Raw genomic sequence first — 18,085 nt, 5'->3', positions numbered from 1 at the left:
GAAAGAAAATAAAAGTGTCAGTGACTGGAATCTGGGCAAGGCAAATAGAGGAGGAACAGCAGTGTAGAAACCAAGAACTTTACTTATAGAGGACAAATGTGGAATGCATCCCTTCTTTTTTTTCCATTTTCTTCTTTGCAGGGGGAGATTAAAGACAGTAAATAGTATAAGGAAGTAGCATAAAAGGATATGATGGAGAAATACAGAATTAACAGTCATAACTGTGAGCATGAATGGGGTAAAGTCATCGATAAAATGGAATAAGTCAACAGTATGGATTTTAAAGCAGACTCCAGCAATATGTAGTTTATTTAAAACATAACTTCATACAGAATGAAAATGAGCTCTTGGAGCAGAATTTATTAAACTTTAGGTGAGTTCAAAAAAGGCTGGGCTAGCAATCATGACCTAAGACAAAGCAACAGCATATTTAAAGAAGGTAAACAGGAAAACTACATTGCGCTTAAAGGCAGCATAGCAATAAAATTCACCAAGTCGCATAGCATCTGAGTACTTAAAGGAAGAGATAATTATAGAGAGAAATAGCCTTCAGAACTTTAACAATTGGAACCTCCATGTACCCCTTTCAGACCTAGAAAAATATAACAATAAACAACAGCAATAACAACAAAGACCACAAAAATGACAGAGAAAGGAGTCAAGAACCTGAGTAGAATTTTAGAAAGTTAAATGCGATGGCCATGTAGAGAACACTAAGAAAGAACAGAGAGAAGTATGCATACATTCCTCAGCTGAGCATGACTCCTTTACAAAAAACAACAAATGCACCAAAAAAACCAAACCCCATAAATATGAAACACATCTTTTACTGGCCATAATACAATAAAAATATTATCAACAGAGTACCTTTTCAAAAAATATCCAAACACAGAGACCAAATAACTTAGAGAATTGGTGTGTCAAAGTACAAGTTATAGTAATAATTGATAGTTCATCAAACAAAATAACAACAGTAAAGTAACATACCAAAAGTTTTAGAATGCAGCCAAAGCAATCCTTAGTTAAAATTTTATATTGCTAATATTTTCACCAGTAAAAGAGAGAAAGAATAGACCAATGAATTGGGTGTGGAACTGAAAAATACTAGAAAATTAACAATTTTTAAAAATCCAACTGAACAACAAAAAAGAACAGTTGAAATGATAGGTAGATATAGGAGCTATTTCTAAAACTATTGAACTCTTCACTACTCTAATTTTAAGCCATTTTTTATAGGTGTTTGGAGGGGTTTAGGGGAGAGCTCAAGCAAGTCACTGTTTTCCTACTACTCTAATTTTAAAATGAGAAGAAAACCAAATTGCCAGCATCAAAACATTTTTAAAATTCACAAATGAAGAGATTGTTAAAATAATTGTTAAAGTGAAAATTAATAATATAATTATTAAAATTATGAGCCAAAAAAATTTTATTTAGCTTATTATAGGTCTGATATTTAATATGTGATTTATATGTGATATAATTATGATAATTTAAATGAAATATGTGAATATCTACCAAAATATAAAATGTCTAGATGAATGGAACATGAAGTAGAGAATTAAAATAACTCAGTCTCAGAAAAAGAAATTGAACAAGGGGGAAAGAACCTAGAAAAGACAGAATTACTTAGAGGTGAATTCTATCAAGCAATTCAATTCATAGAGCTTTTAATTCCAATATTCAAAGATTATTTGTAAAAATATGGGACAAAAGGATGCCAGTGAATGCCTGCTCTGATGGTCCTGATTCCTAAACTAGGAGGAGACAAAGTAGAAAAATAAAAATAAGGATCGTTATCTCTAACGAAAATCAACATAAATTGTTGGTGAAAATGTTACCCAAGAGAATCGATCATCACAATATAAAAATTATACACTATGATCAGGTTAGCTTTATACCACAAATTCAGGGTCAGTTTGATATTAGTTAAACAATAAACACACTAAATCATATCAGTAACAAAACGTTAAAAACTATTATGTCATTAGGTGTGGAATGGCTTTTAACAAAATACTCCTTTTTGGTAAAACATTTAAAATCATAGGCATAAATGAACTATTAGTTAATATAATAAATAGTGTCTCTCTAAATCCCAGGAGCTAGCATTATCTGTAATGGAGAAACACTTTTCCAATAAGATTAGGAGTAAAGTGAGAATATCTCTTCTCACCAATATGCTCAGATAAGGTTCTAGAAATGCTAACTATAGCAATAAGACAAGAAAAGTAAATTGAGGGCATAAGCCCAGGGAAAATGGAAACAAAAATACCACTTGTTACAAATGGATATAGTGATATACTAATAGAACTCCTAAGAGATTCAACTCAGTATTGATTGAAACAATATCTTTCACAAGGTAGCAGGATATAGAATAAGTCCATGGAAATCACCAGCCTTTCTCAATACTCCCAACAAAATGTAGCAGAAAGAGATAGGATGAGGTCCTTTCAAAATAACTACAGAATTATTGGCTGTTCACCTGCTAAGATACCCATAGGAACTATATGAACACAGCTAACCTTGAAGCAGCTGGGTAGTGCAGTGGATAGAGCATAGAATTTGGAGTCAGGAAGACCTGAGTTCAAATCCAGCCTCAGATACTTCCTTACTGTGTGACCCTGGACAATTCACTTAACAGTATCCTCATCCGTAAAACAGAGATAATAATAGCACCTACCCCCCAGGGTTGTTATGAGGATCAAGTGAGATAATATTTTTGAAGTGTTTCCAAACTTTAAAGTGATACATAAATGTGCATTATTAACTATAATTTTAAAAAAAAACTTTATAGAAATAAAGACAAACCTAAATAATTAGAGATTAATTGTGCATATATGGTTGGGTCATGCCATACAATAAAAATGGTGATGCCACTTAAATTAATTTACTTAGTGCCATATCAGAGAATCTACCAAAGGAATACTTTTTTTTTTAATAAGGCAAGAAAAAAAATAGTAACAGAATTCATCTAGAGGAACAAAAGGGGAAGAATCTCAGGGAAAATAATGAAAAGCATGGGAAGGAAAGGTTCCTAGCACCGCCAGATTTTAAACTACACTGCAAAGCTGTAAAGATCAAAACTCTTTGTTCCTGGTTGAAAAACAGAGAAGCTGGTAAATGGTTCAAACCAACAGATAACACCATGTACCACAAGAAGTCTAAATGGATATGTGACCTAGATAGAAAAGATCACATCATAAACAAATTAGAGGAACAAGGAAAGAGATAGTTTTCGTAATTATGGATAAGAGAAGAGTTCTTGACTAAACAAAAGAGAGATTCACAGAAGGTAAAATCGATAGTTTTCATTACACAAAATTGAAAAACTTTCGCACAAACAAAATCAGTGCACCAAAATTAGGAAGCACTTAACTGGGAGGGGGGGAAAAAACCTTTCAACAGATCTGACATCCTGGATATGTATAGGGAATGGATTCCAATATATAAAAAGAAGAGATAAATGGTCAGAGTTTATATGAATAGGCAGTTATCAAGGGAAGAAATCCAAGCTATCAAGAATCATATTCCACCCCTCAAAAATGTTCCAAAAGTCATTAATAATAATAACATGCAAATTAAAGCAACTCTAAGCTTTCACTTTCCACCAATCCAATTATCAGAAAAATGACAAATGTTGGAGAACCTGTGGGAATCCAGGCACATTAGTGTACTGTTAGAGGAGCAGTGAATTATTCCAGCCCTTCTGGAAAGCAATTTAAAGGTATTCCTCCAAAAGTCACTAAACTATACGTATCCCAGAGTAGAGCTCATTAATAGAATAGCATTATATTATGAGAAACAATGGAACAGATTCAGAGAAACTTGAGAAGACTTGTGTGAACTGATAGAGATCAAAATGAAGAGAACCAAGAAAACGTTTTGTATAATAAAAACAGCATTTTAAAGAAAAACAACTCAGAAGGATTTAAGAACTATAATTAATGGAATCACAGCCCTTGACTCTGGAGTCTGCATGACGGAACCTGCTACCGCAGGGTGGTGGGCTGTGAGTGCCAGGGGAAGCTATGTTTCCAGACATGGGAAACCGGTGTTCACGAAGGCGAAACTAAAAGGAAAGACAGTCACCAAAAATGCGCCCAAGTCAGTCCAGAGGAGACACAGACAACAGGAGAGCTTTGAGACTGGCAGACTGACTTTATTAAGTTGTGTGTGATTGCAGTTTGCCCGTTATGCCTCCTTCTTTTTCTGTTCTGCGTGCCCATGTTTGCTTGTGTTTGTCAAGTTCAGGATAACAAAAAATAATAATAATAATATTTAAAATAGCCTGAACCTCAGGGAGGGTTGGTACTGAGACGCCTTGATAGTCTTTGTTCTTAGGGGTCAAGGCAGATACCTCCAAGATCAAAGTTCTCACAGCTGTGTGCTGCATTCCAAAATGTTTGTCGCCAGGCCACCTATACATTAGTGGCTGCAGATACCTGGGGCTGCCTGTCTGCAGTGGATATGACTGCAGTCCCCAGTTAGCCAAGCAGCATCTGGCATGAACTCGGGGCCCGAGTGCCTCTGCTGCTCCGCGGTGCCGGCGGTCAAGGGCATCAGTCCACCAGAGGCTGGCATTTCCACTTTCCCTCCAGCCATGGGAGGCAGTCCTCCCAAGTCAGAGAGTCTACAGATTGTCCTCAGCTGGGTGAGAGAGATTATGAAAAATCAGAATGCCAGGACTTTGGGACCATTCCTTTCATGAAGAAAGGGTCAGACCCAAAGAGACCTGCAGGGCCGTGCATCCTGGGAATGTGGGTGTGGGCCAGGATTCAGGCTGTGGTGTCCCTGAACGTGAGTGAGTCATTCAGGCTGTTGGAGGATCCATCCAGTTTGAAGAAGAGAAGACTGGGGATGGGAAGACCTTGTAGATCACCTTGTAGAGGAGGGGGCAGGCTCTGAGCCAAGAGGCCCAAGAGGAAACTGGAGGAATGGCGACAAGGCCTTCTTGACAGTTAGAAATGGTTGAAGATGTCATGGGCTGCCTTAATGATAGGGGGGCTCCCCTTCTCTAATTTTTCTTCTTTTTTAGTTTAACAAAAACCTCTTTTCTCTCCCACCCACCAGAAGAAACGATCTATGAATAAAGCAGATATTAAGCACCTACTGTGCACTGGAAAGAAGGGGAAGTGCCTTGGAAAAATGCACCAAGTCAAGTAAAACAAACCGTATGTGGGAAGGCTCCAGAAGAGCTCTGGGCTTGGGTCAGGATCACTCAATGCCCACGGATGTCCCTTCCTCCATGACTTCTGGGAGGTTCTGGGTGCCGCCGCTTTCACCTCTGCCCCAGGAGCAGACAGGGAGGGGCGCTGGCTCAGCTCTGCAGCTCGCGCATCACCGGGTGTGGGCCTTTTACCTGCAGCAGGCCTGTGGTCCCATTTTAGAGAGGAGGACAGTGGAATCCAGGGAGGTGGGGCCACAGCACGCCCAGTTATGCTGTCAGTGAGGGTCAGGGCTGGGAGCCGAGCTGGGTCTGTGCTGGCTCTAGGTTCCACCCCCTGACAAGCCTCTTAACAAAGCTCTGATTCTGTCCCTACCTCCAGAGACTCAGCCTTCAGGCCCTCCCTGCCTCCCTCCCAGGGCTGTTTGCAGGAAAGCATTTAACCACAAAAACCTGACTATGCTCCAGCCCCCCTGTGGGTGAAGAAGGGGCAGGAGCCCAGGATGAAGAGCCCGAGGGGCCAGGTGGGACCCTCCCATGCCACTTCCCCATTTGTAAACTGAAGGTGCCCCTTCAGGCTCTAGAACCCAAGGTCCTCCAAAGTCGCATTTGCCTCTGGTGTACCTGCACCTGCCACCGGTCAGTGGAAAGGGCCTGGCACCGTCTCACCACCCCCCTCTCTCGGGGGCTGTCCAGAAACATCACTTCCTTTCTGTGGCTGTGAGTTTTCCCAGCGTGGCCACTGACAGCTGTGGTCCGTGGCACCGATCCGGCCGCGCACAGATGCCGGACTCGGGCCCCCAGGAAGCCATGGATCTCCTCCAGCTCCTGGATGACATGGCCTTCTTGGGGCAGGTCCGTTGGGGCATCCCAGGAGAAGGCGGCCTTCTCTTTCTGTCCGAAGCCAGGCGTGTTGCCTGGGTTTCATTGTCAGCAACCTAAGTTTCAGAAAAATGCGAAAGAAATTGACGCGCGCCCCCCCCCCCCAGTAAATCAGAGGCTTACTTTGATCCTCTTCCCTGCTGGTGGCGAATCTCCCACGTGGAATGTGCCACGCCCATGATGCTGCGACGAGGCTGTCAGTGGCCTCACTGCCACCCTGACAAGGGGAGAACTCGACTGCCCAGGGCCAGCCAGCTGGGCAGAGGGGGCTGGCCAGGCAGCTTTGGGACAGGGGCACAAGTCTGCAGAGGAAGCTGGACATCTGCAGGCAGGTCGGCATGTTCCACAAGGAAAAGGCCAAGCTACCGCCCTCCATCACGAGAGGAATGCAGTGTGACCTGGGTCCCCCTTTCTGGCCCAGGGACCTCGCAGCTGCTGGCAGGGGTTCTTCTGGGCTGCCCCCGACGTCGCCTGACCCCTCCTCTGGTGCAGGGCTCTCTCCTTGGCTGGGCGGGGCCCAGCTTGTCTCCAGGGCCACGCTCGTAGCCACGTCTCGTATTTCAGGGGCAGCCTCAGAGACCCTGGGGAGCGCCAAAGGAAGAGAGACAGATGGACAGACCGACCGTGAATCTCTGCCCTTGCTTGGGTTTGTTTGCTTTGTCTTTGCTCTGTCCCTGCTGGGAATTGCACCAGATGCAGATGCTCGTGACCACTGATAGTGTATGCAGCGTTCCTCACCCCTGGTGTCCCACCTGCACCTTGGCCAATAGGTCAGCGAGTGTGCCAAAATCTGCTCGCTGAGCACCCTCGCTGCCCCACCAGGGTGGCAGTGCCGTGTCAAGCAGAGGGAGGAGTTGGGGGCTGCAGCCCCCCAAGCTGGCAGGAGTGGGAGGGCCGGGGGGGCTGCCTCTTCAGTGCAGGTGGCTCAGGTAGAGGCTTTTCCCACAATAATTAACGGGGGCAAGTAGCCGCTAATTGCACATTTCAGGAATGATTTATGAGGCAGCGGAAGGGATCTCATCTCGCTGGGAACAGCCACCATCCTCCTAGTTGTATTGGCACAGCTGTGAGATGGGACGTGATTAATGAACGTGGGCAAACACGGAGGGGCCGTTGGAAAGGGGTGGGGACTGCCTTCCCAGCCCCCGCCCTCTGCTCCCCCACCCCTCACTGTCCACACGCACCCCAGAAGATCTCCGCTGGCACTTTGTACTGGGTTTCGTGAGCATCAGGTTCACCAGTTTTTGTCCCTTTAAACAGCATTTAAATCTGTGAAAGCCGAGCTGACCCCACAATTCATCTCCATTTAAAACCTGGGCAGAGTCGGGGAGGTTTTTTTTTTTTAATTTTTTTTCTTTTCTTTAAAGCAGAATACTTTTTATTTTTTAATTTTTAACATAAATTTATTTATTTTTAGTTTTTAAGATTTACTTCCACAAGATTTTGAGTTCCAAATTTTCACCCCATCTTGCCCCTTCCCCCACTTCAAGATGGCATGCATTCTGAATATCCCTTCCCCTAGTCTGTCCTCTCTTCTATATCCCCCCCACCTTCTCTTATCCCCTTCCCTTTCTATTTTCCTGTAGGGCAGGATAGACTTCTGTACTCCATTTCCTGTATTTCTTAATTCCCAGTAGCATGTTTTTTAAACATATGTTTTTAAAACTTTAGGTTTCAAGTTTTCTCCCTTCCTCCCTCCCCACCCGAGTTGGGGAGGTTTTTAAAAGCTCCCGTGTCTGCCGCCCAGTGCACGCATGGACAGGCCTTCGTGGGCTGCCGAGGCACCCCCTGAACGCCCCCTCAGGGCCGCTTGGTCCATGCCGGCCCAAGTGCTTCTTGGGGGTCTCACTCGGCTAGAAGGTCAGAGCAGCCCCCAAGTGTGTCTGTAGGGGAAGGGAGGAGGGGTCCCTCCCGGACAGGTGTCAGAGCCAGCCCCAGCCTAACTGGGGGGGAATGCCAGAGGGGCCTGGGTGGTGATCGTCCTGACTGGGAGGCCGACCCTCTACCCCTGGGCCTGAGCCTAGGTGCCTCTGCTGCCAAGGTGCCTCCCTTCCTGGGCTCGGCCTCCAAGCAGCCTCTCCCTAGTGACGGCTGACTTGGGCATCTTTTCCTTTTTCCCATAGCTCTTGGAATTCGACAAAGAGCTGTCTGTCTTTAAAGACAAGTTGTATGAACTGGACATCTCATTTCCTCCTAGGTAAGTGAGTTTCTCTGCCTTTCCTGTTCTGGCTGCCTGCTGCAGAGGCTGCTTGGGGGAGTGGGCGCCCATGGCCGGGTGGTGTGAGCTGACCCATCCCATTCTGGAGCATCCTTTCCCTAAGCACAGGAGAGAAAGATGCTAGGGGCCTGAGGATGCCATCCTAGGGGGAAGGATGTTCTCAGGGGAGAGGAGACTTCTGCTGAGCTTAACCGAGAGACCATGAACTTTTTAAAAAATACTTTGATGATCATACTGCAGATAAAATCGGTTTTCTTTGTAACCCTAGGTGTTTTATGCATTTAAAAATACAGTTCTCAGATGGGGCCCTTAAGCTTCCCCAGACTGCCCAAGGGGCCCCTGATGCCTTCCCCCCCAAAAAAGGTTAAGGTCCCGGGTCCGGAGCTGGAAGGAAGGAAGTTGGGGGAGGGTTTTCTTTGGAAACCATGGCAGGTGTTTCCGCTCTAGAACAGAGTTAAGATGTTCTGTTCTAGTCAGTAGGCTGGCTACACACACACCACACAGACACGTACGCACATGCACACACGCATGTGAGTGCATGCACACACATACACATGTTTATGCATGCACACATACACACACACACCCGTATTGCAGCAGAGAGAGGAAGAGACTGGGAGGACCTCAGCTGCCTTGGGGCTTCCAGGAACCCTTGTGAATAGAGGCTTTGGAGACTGGGTTCTAGTTAAGTCATTTTTAAGTAAAGCAAGAAACAGTGAATCATTGAGAACATGGCGCATGGGCTCCTTCTTCCTAGAGGAAAATGTGACTTGTCAGGATCCCACAGGTTTTATGCCCAGGTGCTTTGACTCCAAAACTAGCACTAGGGTAAACTGAGTCATGGGTCACTCACCTGAAGGAGCTGAGGAAGTATGGACTTGGGGCAGGCAAGTAAACCAGAGAGTTTTGGAAGAAGGTGATCAGGACGGAGAAGGGCCTGGGGAAGAGGTGCCTAGGGGAGATGCACTAATAGTCACATACTGGAAAGGCGTATCTGGCTTCTTGAGGGCTGGGGGGGCCTGCGCTGTTGCAGAGGTGTGATAGTCTAACCGGGGGGGGGGGACCGTGAATGTCAGATGGACTTCCAGGATGACTTTGACCAATGGCGGTGTTGATCTCCACTTCAGAAGGGGAAGGGAAAGAAATAAGCATTTATTAAGTGCCTGCTGTGTTCCAAGCACTGCTGAGTGCTTCACAAATATCATCTCAGTGATCCTCCTGACAGCCCTGGAAAGGGCTATTAGCTCATTTTACACTTGAGGAAAGTGAGGCAGATAGATGTTAAGAAACTCGCCTGTGGTCCTGCAGCTAGGAAGTGTCTGAGGTCAGATTTGAACTTGGGTCTTCTTGTCTCCAGGACCAGCACTCTGGCCACTGCACCACCCAGCTAGCTGCTCTGGCTTTTATTTCCAGACTTGGTACTCATGTCCAGCACTTGGGGGGCCTCAGCTCTGGGGCAGGGAAGACCCAGGAGGTGAGGGGAGGTGATTCTCAAGCAGAAATACTGTGCCTGAGGAGACGGCGTTATTCATGGCGCATACCTGAGCCAGTCCAGTCAGCCGTCAGCCCCACTCTACTTAAGCCTGTGACAGCCACCCGTGGCTGGGGGGGCGGGGCTGGACCCTGCCTTTTTCTCCAGCCCAGCCCACCCCCCCTCCTGAGGTACTCAGAGCTCAGTGGGAGAGAGCTGGGCTGCTGGGCTCCCCCCCCACCCCCATCCGCCCTTTCCCCTCCTGCCCTTTCCCCATCCCTCGGCACCTCAGCTCTTCCCCAGGGAGCCATGGCCAGGGCGTTTTATGGCTCAGAGCAGTCAGTTTCAAATAGCCATTCCAGTAAGGGCCACGATTTCTGCCCAGGAAAGGGTCACACTGACTGCAGATCCCAGAGTCCAGGAGCCCCGAAATGATGCCAAAAACATAGTTAGAAAGAGGTGAGGTGACCACTGGCCCCCAGGCCTCCCGCCACCCCCAGCCCCCACCAGGGTGCTGATTCCTCCTCCTCTGTAAGGCTGGGCTCTGGTGGAGACCCTCAGGTCTGCTGGGAACTCTGGCCATGGGGCTCCCGGGTGGCCACTTTCCTTTCCCTTACAGCAATGGTATCATCTGATATTTTTTAAAGCATGGAAAATGGAAATATCCTGCAGCTGGGCCAGGCTTCATGCACCCCAGGATGGCAAGGTCATTCCAGGTGGTCAGAGAGCATATTGGGTAGGCCTAGCAGAAGAGTGGGGGACCGATGGGGCAGGATGGGATATATACTGTCAGATGAGCTCCTCTCCAGCTCTCCTCTCCCTCCTTCTCTGTCTCTCTGCATCTCTCTCTGTGTCTCTCTGTCTCCTTCCCTCACTGTCTCTCTGTCTCTCCCTCCTTCTCTGTTTCTATATCTGCCTCCTCTCTGCCTTCCTCCTTTATCTCCCTCCTCTGTCTCTCTGCATCTCTCTCTGTCTGTGTCTCTCTGTCTCTGTCTCCCTCTTCTCTGTCTCTTCATCTCTCTGTCTCTGTGTCTCCCTCCTCTCTCTGTCTCTGTCTCTCTCCTCCTCCCTCCCTCACCCAGGTGCTGTGGCTACTTCGTTTCTCTCCATAAGAAGGGAGGGTTGGGATGGGGCGGAGGGGGAGAAGAGTGTGTTCAGAAAGTCTGTGGTTGGGGCAGCTGGGTGGCACAGTGGATAGAGCACCGGCCCTGAAGTCAGGAGGACCTGAGTTCAAATCCCACCTCAGACCAAACATGTGACACTTACTAGCTGTGTGACCCTGGGCAAGTCACTTAACCCCAACTGCCAAAAAAAAAAAAGTCTGTGGCTTCCTGGCAGAGTTTGCTCTCGGAGGAGGGGCTGCTGGGGTGAGGGCTGTTGGGGCTTTGCAGGGGAGGGGCTGGTCCGGCCATGCCAGGAGAGTCATGACAGTTTCCATTGCAGGGAGCTGTTGGGGAAGCTCCTTCACTGGCTGCGTGAGTGTGCCCAGGTTAGGAGCAGTAGCGGCTGCGAACCCCTCTGCTCCAGAAGCGGCATGGGATTAGGATAAGAAAGCGACAGGGGCATTGGAGGCCTTGGCGCCCAGATTCCGCGGCCAGGCATTTGCCCCCAGAAGGGCCCCCTGGCCGGCCAAGTGTCGCTGTGGCGCTGGGTGCCCACGCAGAGCACCTGTTCTCAGGGCACAGACAAGTCGATACCTGAATGGGCAGAACCGGGAGAGGGTCTCTATTGGTCAGTCCCTGTGGGCTGAGGGCACCCCGCCAGGAAGTGGTGCCTCCTCCACAGCCCCACACAGCTGTTGAGACCCATTCCGAAGTCAGCTGGGGGCGGGGGCGGGGGGTCCCTTGGTGCTTCCTTGGCAGGATGCCCCAGGAGCCGGGTCGGACTGGGCAGAGCCAGCCTCACTCAGGGGCTCTGTTCTGGCCACGCAGGGAGGAGATGGCCCAGCGAGCCATGTGCTTATTTAAAGAAACAGGTCGATTTTCATGGGTAGGAGAGCAGGCACCACCCAGCCCGGGGAAAGGCTGCTGTTAGGGCTCAGGCCTGTTTGCAGTTGGCTCGCGAAGCAGGCAAGAGTTGCCTTGATTTCTCAGGCCCAGCTTCGCGTTGATCTCAGTGCACCTTGGGCCTGCGGCTCCCTGGCTAGGCTAGCCCCGTGACCTTGGCAGCACGTTGGGGAGGAAAGGGCAGAGTATTTGGGATCCAGAGTCTAGGCAGGGCGTCTGGCCCTGCTCGTTAATGCATCTGGATGAGCGTGGGTGAGCCGGCTCCGCCCCCTGGGCCTCGGGCGCGGTGGGGAGGCCTGGGGGACTGGCCCCGGACATAGGCAGGGAGGCAGGGGGCACTGGACTCGGACACAGCAGGGAGCCCTGGGGGACTGGCCTCGGACACGGGGGGGGAGGCAGGGGGACTGGCCTCGGACACAGGTGGGGAGGCCTGGGGGACTGGCTTCGGACATGGAGGGGAGGCGGGGGGACTGGCCTCGGACATGGTGGGGAGGCAGGGGGACTGGCCTCGGACACGGAGGGGAGGCCTGGGGGACCTGGCCTTGGACACGGAGGGGAGGCAGGGGGACTGGCCTCGGACATGGTGGGGAGGCGGGGGGACTGGCCTCGGACACAAGCGGGGAGGCGGGGGGACTGGCCTCGGACATGGTGGGGAGGCCTGGGGGACTGGCCCCGGACATGGTGGGGAGGTGGGGGCACTGGCCTTGGACACAGGCAGGGAGGCCTGGGGGATGGGCCCCGGACACAGCAGGGAGGCCTGGGGGACTGGCCTCGGACATGGCGGGGAGGCCTGGGGGACTGGCCCCGGACATAGGCGGGGAGGTGGGGGGACTGGCCTCGGACACAGCTGGGAGGCCTGGGGGACCTGGCCTTGGACACAGGCGGGGAGGCCTGGGGGACCTGGCTTCCCACAGCAGCGTCAGGAAGGGGATTCCAGGGCTGGAGGAGCCGCTCCTACCGCAGGGGATGCTCAGGGAGTCAGTCAGCAGCCCGGGCTGAGAGCGTGGCCAGAGTGGGTAGGACAGCACCCAAGCCCCAGGAATGCTGGTGCCAACAAGAGCAGAGAGGGGGAGGAAGAGCTGCCCTCCTCCTTCCAGTCACAGAGTCCTCCAGCAGAGGCATGTGGTCAGTCAGAGTCCACTCCAGGCCCAAGAGTCGGGGGTAGGGGGTACATGGTCAGTCAGAGCCTGCACCAGGTCCCAGAGTTGGGGGCGGGTGGGGTCAGAGAATTGTAGTCAGTCAGAGTCCGTGCCAGGCCCTGGAGTCAGACTTTCCCGGGGGGCATTATTTATATTTGGCAAAAGAAGACTAGATAAGACCCACAATGGCACAGTGCTTGAGATACTCTGACATGGGACACTGGCTTTTAGGATTTCTAAGAATTTAGCATTTTGGAAGAAAATTTTGTCTCCTTTACTATGGCGGAGAGGCCCCTGCTTTTAGGACCTAAACTCTGAACCCCATAGTCTTCTGACTGCCCTGAGATCCAGGGGCAGAGGGAACCCTTCACCCCTCTGGAAATTGCCCAGAAAGAGATAAGTAGATGGGCAGAGGGAGCCCCCACCAAGAGCCTCCTGTGGCCTTCTTCCTCCTCTTCCTCCTTCTCTGCCTCGTACCAGAAAATGACCCTCCTAAGTAAGAATCAGGAACTGGAGGATACCATCAAATCCCTTCCTGGGCCCCTGCCCGAGGCCTGTCTCTCATGAAGACCCATCCCATCTGTCACCAGCAGCTAGTCAGAGAACTCTGGGGTCTGGTAGCGGTGACCCGGGCACTGTCATTTGTCTGAGGGCAGCTACCCTGGATGCCGGCAGCTTCTCAGCTGTCAGTCAGGGGGAGCCAGCATCTCCCCAGATTCTCCAGGCACAGCCAGAGGCACAAACTCCCCATCAGATGGCCATTTCCCTACGTGCCCCTCTCTGAGCGAGTCTTTGGGCATTGAGGGGCTGTCCATTTGAAGCCCCAATACCCCACCCATTCCAGAGGGCCTACCCCTGCCAGGCTGAACTTTCCAGGTGGGTCATTTCGATGATCACTTGGCCTCTTGGGTTTACTTTTCAAAGCACTGAGTCATTACTTGGGATGCTAGGAACTCTGAAACCAAGCTTGGGGCCAAAAGTGGAAGCTGCTTTTCATGGCCTGATTGTGCTGGCTGGACAGGGTGCTCACGCTGTCCAGCATGACTGTTGACTTGGAGTCCAGCATCCTGTGTGGCAGCCAGCCTGTCCTTGTTACCAGCTCTCAAGGTGACATTGTAGTTGTTCATTCTGCTTTTCAAAGTGAGGGGTTGAGGTTGGGAAGGAGGAACGCCCTCATTTCCCAGCCATCCCTGGGGGAATTGTTCTGAATAGGTGGCCCTGAAAATTGCCCACCACCTCCAACCCTAGACCAGGTCGTTGCTCCGAAGGGCTGGGGCCGGGGGCTATTCTCTCTGCCTGAAGCCGCCAGCCAAGCTTGGGATCCCAGAAAACTCCCCAGCTCCTTGCCCTCATGGAACGTTCCCTTCCCCCTTTTCCAAACCACATCGGGCCGTCGCCTTCCAGACGAGACTTCCAAGTCCCAAGATAGACAGGCTTTTTGTGTTTTCCTCACCTCACATGAGGCCCTGGCAGCCCTACCCCTCGGAAGCAAATGCACCTCAGAATTTTAAAGACAAGCTTTGTCCGCGCAGACCGGGCAGCAGCTGTGACCGCAAGCAAACAGAGGCTTGGTGAGGGACTGGGCGGCAGCCATAATCAGAAGTGCCGGGGGCATTGTGGGGAGCCAAGCTACAGGTGGGTGATTGTTAATTTTATCACCGCTCCCCATTAATGATGGCGATTACTCTGGGAGCTGCCGCCCAGCCAGATAGGCTCGGACGTTTCACTGGCTCACGCCCACTCCTGGGTTTGCTTTCAGATAAGTCCCAGCCAGTAATCTCCCATATTAATCATTCTCTTAAAGGCACTCTAGGTGTTTATCGGCTATAGGCTGTCAGGCAGTTTCCTGGCCGGACATATTTTCGGGTCTCTGGCATCTCTCTGTCCTGGGTCAGCCCCCGCCTCCTCTGCCCCGGCATGGCCTCCTTTCGGCTAGTCAGTCCCCATCCGCCTCAGGAGCATGTGTGGCCCCGCAGTCTCAGCTCACCCCGGCCCGTGACCTTTCCATTCCCACAGACGTCTTTCTCTTAATGGCCTTTGGAATGACGCATACTCTCGCTTCCGTCCTCATTCGGAGTCCCACCACGGCCTCCTCCCTTGTGGGGAGAGGCCCCCTCCCTCCTCAGGAGGCAAGGTCACCCACACTGGCTGTTGTTTCATCTCCCGAAGCTGGGCAAGGAATACCAAATTTGCCTTTCACACTTCCATCCAGGGAGGTTGCCAGGGTTTCAGACCCACTTCCCTCTCCTGCCTCTCCGGCTTGGGCAGGGAACATCTTGCCCTCATCCCTCACTCTGGCTGCCCCAGATGCTTCGGGAGCCCCAGCTTGCACCTGCTCAGCCTTTGCCCCCTGAGTCTCCCCGCTGTCTGCTCAGAGAGTGAGGCTGGGTGTGCTGCCGAGCACTGAGTTTGCTCGAGCTGGTTAGAGGTGAGGAGACCAAGGAGCCCAGGCGGTCGCAGCACAGACTCTAAAACCAGAGCACAGGTCCCTGTCCCGGGATGCCTCAAGCAGCACCCCGACTTTCTTGCTTCCCTTCTGAGGGCCCAGCTCCAATGCCACGTTGTCCATGGTGCCTCCTTGCTTGCCTCATCTCTAGTTCTTCTTCTTGCCGAGACCCTGACAGAGGCCAGGGACCCCCATACTTGGCCTGCTTTCCTTTTCTGACAGTCCCCAGGGCAGGACCTCATGCCCGGGAGACCCCTGGCAAAGGGCAGAATGGAGCGGCTTCCTGGCCTCCATCCCGTGCAAACCAAGTGGCGGGATCTGCGCCAGGCACGTGGTCCCGGACGGGAGCTGCACAGCTCTCAGAGAGCTCGCTGGGTGACGAGAGCCCCTTCTGAGGGAGACCCGGGCAGGGCTGCCCTGCCTTCTCCGAACCAGGCCACCCTTCAGACAAAAAGCCCTCGGCCACCTCCAGCCCCTCTCTGTCCTTAGGGAACTGCCCAGGGATTGTTCTCTGCTCTCAGAGACTGGGAAGGGGCTTGGGACCTCCTGACTCCTCCCCTTTGGCCAAGGGGTCATCGGGTCCTGCTGGCCGTGGCCGTGGCTGTCTCTTCCTCCTTCCCGGGGGCAGCCTCCCCCCAGGCTGTGCCCGGGTTCCATCCATCTATCCCTCCGCAGAGGCAGAGAAAGAGACGTCTCCAGGGCCCTTGGATATCTCCACCCCAGACTGGAAACAGGCACAACGGGAGGGATCAGGGGATCAGAGCGATGGGTGGGACCTTAGGGGTCATCGAGTCCTGCCCCGTTGTTTTATAGATGAAGGAGACAAGGCCCGCGGACTTCATACAGGCAGTGTCAGGCGAGAATTGAACCCAGGTCTCTTCACTTCAAAGTTCTCTCTCATTCTATATCTGGCCTATACTGTCTCAGGGGGAGTGACTTAGTCAAGGACTCGCAGAGAGTGAGTGACAAGCCAGATGACGGCCCAGGGCTTACGAAGCTAGCCATGATGCACTGTGCCCTGTGCACCCCCCTGCCTGCTGAGCTCTCCCCTGTCCACTGTGCCCCGCTGTCCATTGTGCACCCCCCTGCCTGTTGAACTCTCCCGTGTCCACTGTGCCCCCGTCTGCTGTGTGCCCCCCCGTGCCCCCTGCCTGCTGAACTCTCCCCTGTCCACTGTGCCCCCCGTGCCCACTACCTGCTGAGTGCTCACCTGCGCGCTGTGAGCCCCCCTGCCCACTGTGTGCTCCCCTGCCTGCTGAGCTCTTCACTCCCTGCCACGCACCCCATTCTCTGCCAGTTTCAACTCCAAGATGACTTAGTTTTTCCTCGTTTGTGCCCCTCCCATGGGCTAGCACAGTGATGCTTTTGCCCCCAACAAGCTCACGTGTTTGGGCCTGTGGAGAGGACAGCCGCCACCAGCCCGGCAGGCTGCCCAGGGCCTGGTGCGTCTCCCAGCACCACCCGGGGAAATCCAGGTGTCGCCCAGCTGGCATGTCTCAGCTCTACCTGGCAGATAGACAGTGGTGAGGGTCAAAGGCAGGGCCTCGCAATGCCTTTGCCTCGGGGCTTTCTCAGCTCTCAGAGCACGACAGCTTAGGTTGGGCTCCTTGGCCAGAGGTCTGGGGAGGGACCCTATGGGCAGATGAGGTCACTGGCAGATAGTGAAGCCAGGTTCTTCTTCTCAGCCCACGTGGGCAATGTAAAACCTTCAGATTGGACTCCTGTGTAGGACATGGCATGTTAGGTTGCATGAAGAGGGTTGTAGCCTCTAATAAGGAGGCCCCCACCCCTCTGCCCTGGTCATCCCTCCTCTAAGGACTGCGGTTCACTCTGAGTGCCCCAGGAAGGATGTCCAGAGGAGAGTGAGAAGCATGGGAAGGAAGGGTTAGCATGGACAGGAGAAGCCTTGAAGGACAAGGTGAAGGCTTATGGTGTGGAGGAGAGGGGCCAGATGTGCTTGGCTTGGACCCTGTGGGCAGACTCAGGAGCAACAGGGAAGCAGGAGAGGCCAATGGAGGCTTCCTCACAGTGAGAGCCATCCCCAAGAACGTCCGACTTACCATTCATGGAGGTCTCCAAGAAAAGATGGGGGGAGCACATGCCAGTCATAGGAGGTTCCTTTCTATGTGGGTTGGACACAACCCTCCCTTCCAGCTCTGGACTTGGCCTAGCTCGCCTTCTAAGCCCCAGGCTAGCCCGAAGTCACCGGCTCCCCATAGGCTGGAGATCCTGGAACAGGGGAGGGATAGACTTCAAAGGCTCATCAGGAGATGTCCAAGGTCCAAAGGCCTCCCCGAGCCTGCTGCCCAGAACCTGCCTTATTCTTGGCAACTGTGACTGACCTCCACTGAGCATGGGCCCTGAACACCACCTCCCAAACTTTTCCGTTGGTGGGGGACCAGCATGGCGGAGCAGGCACGGCCAAGAAATGTGGAGGGGAGGCTTTGGAGATGGGTCTTGGGCCAGGCACCAAGCAAGAAGCTGCCTTTACCCGGACATCGGAAGGGGGTGGGAGCCCTCTGAAAACAGCCCGAGGGATTCCCAGGAGTGCACACTCCTGACCTAGGACGAGCTGGGTGAGATGCCTTGGAGGGAGGTCCTGTGTCTCTAAGCATTTTGGGAAAGTGGGAGTGAGGTGGGGGTGGAGCAGGCCTTTGTCTAAGGTGTGGAGCAGGGCAGGGCACAGGACCAAGTTAGAAGAGCTGTGTTCGAGTCCCATGACTGGTGGGGGTGGGGGGCGAGGCTGAGTGCCGCTCACTGCT

At 51.9% G+C, this 18,085-nt stretch overlaps 1 protein-coding gene across 4 annotated transcripts in view; it reads left to right on the top strand.

The window, feature by feature from the left end:
• Window positions 1-18,085, top strand: part of INPP5A (inositol polyphosphate-5-phosphatase A) — a 250,977-nt gene that overhangs the window by 223,023 nt on the left and 9,869 nt on the right. For all 4 annotated transcript variants that reach the window (XM_078150679.1, XM_078150677.1, XM_078150678.1 and 1 more), the window contains one exon: window positions 8,167-8,240. In XM_078150679.1, coding sequence (XP_078006805.1) covers window positions 8,167-8,240 — 74 coding nt within the window. The remainder of the gene's footprint in view (window positions 1-8,166; window positions 8,241-18,085) is intronic.

This window comes from Phascolarctos cinereus, unplaced genomic scaffold, assembly GCF_003287225.1.
Source record: "Phascolarctos cinereus isolate Bilbo 61053 unplaced genomic scaffold, phaCin_HiC Scaffold_3;HRSCAF=262, whole genome shotgun sequence".
Lineage (NCBI taxonomy): Eukaryota > Metazoa > Chordata > Mammalia > Diprotodontia > Phascolarctidae > Phascolarctos > Phascolarctos cinereus.
This window is presented reverse-complemented; position numbering and strand designations above follow the sequence as displayed.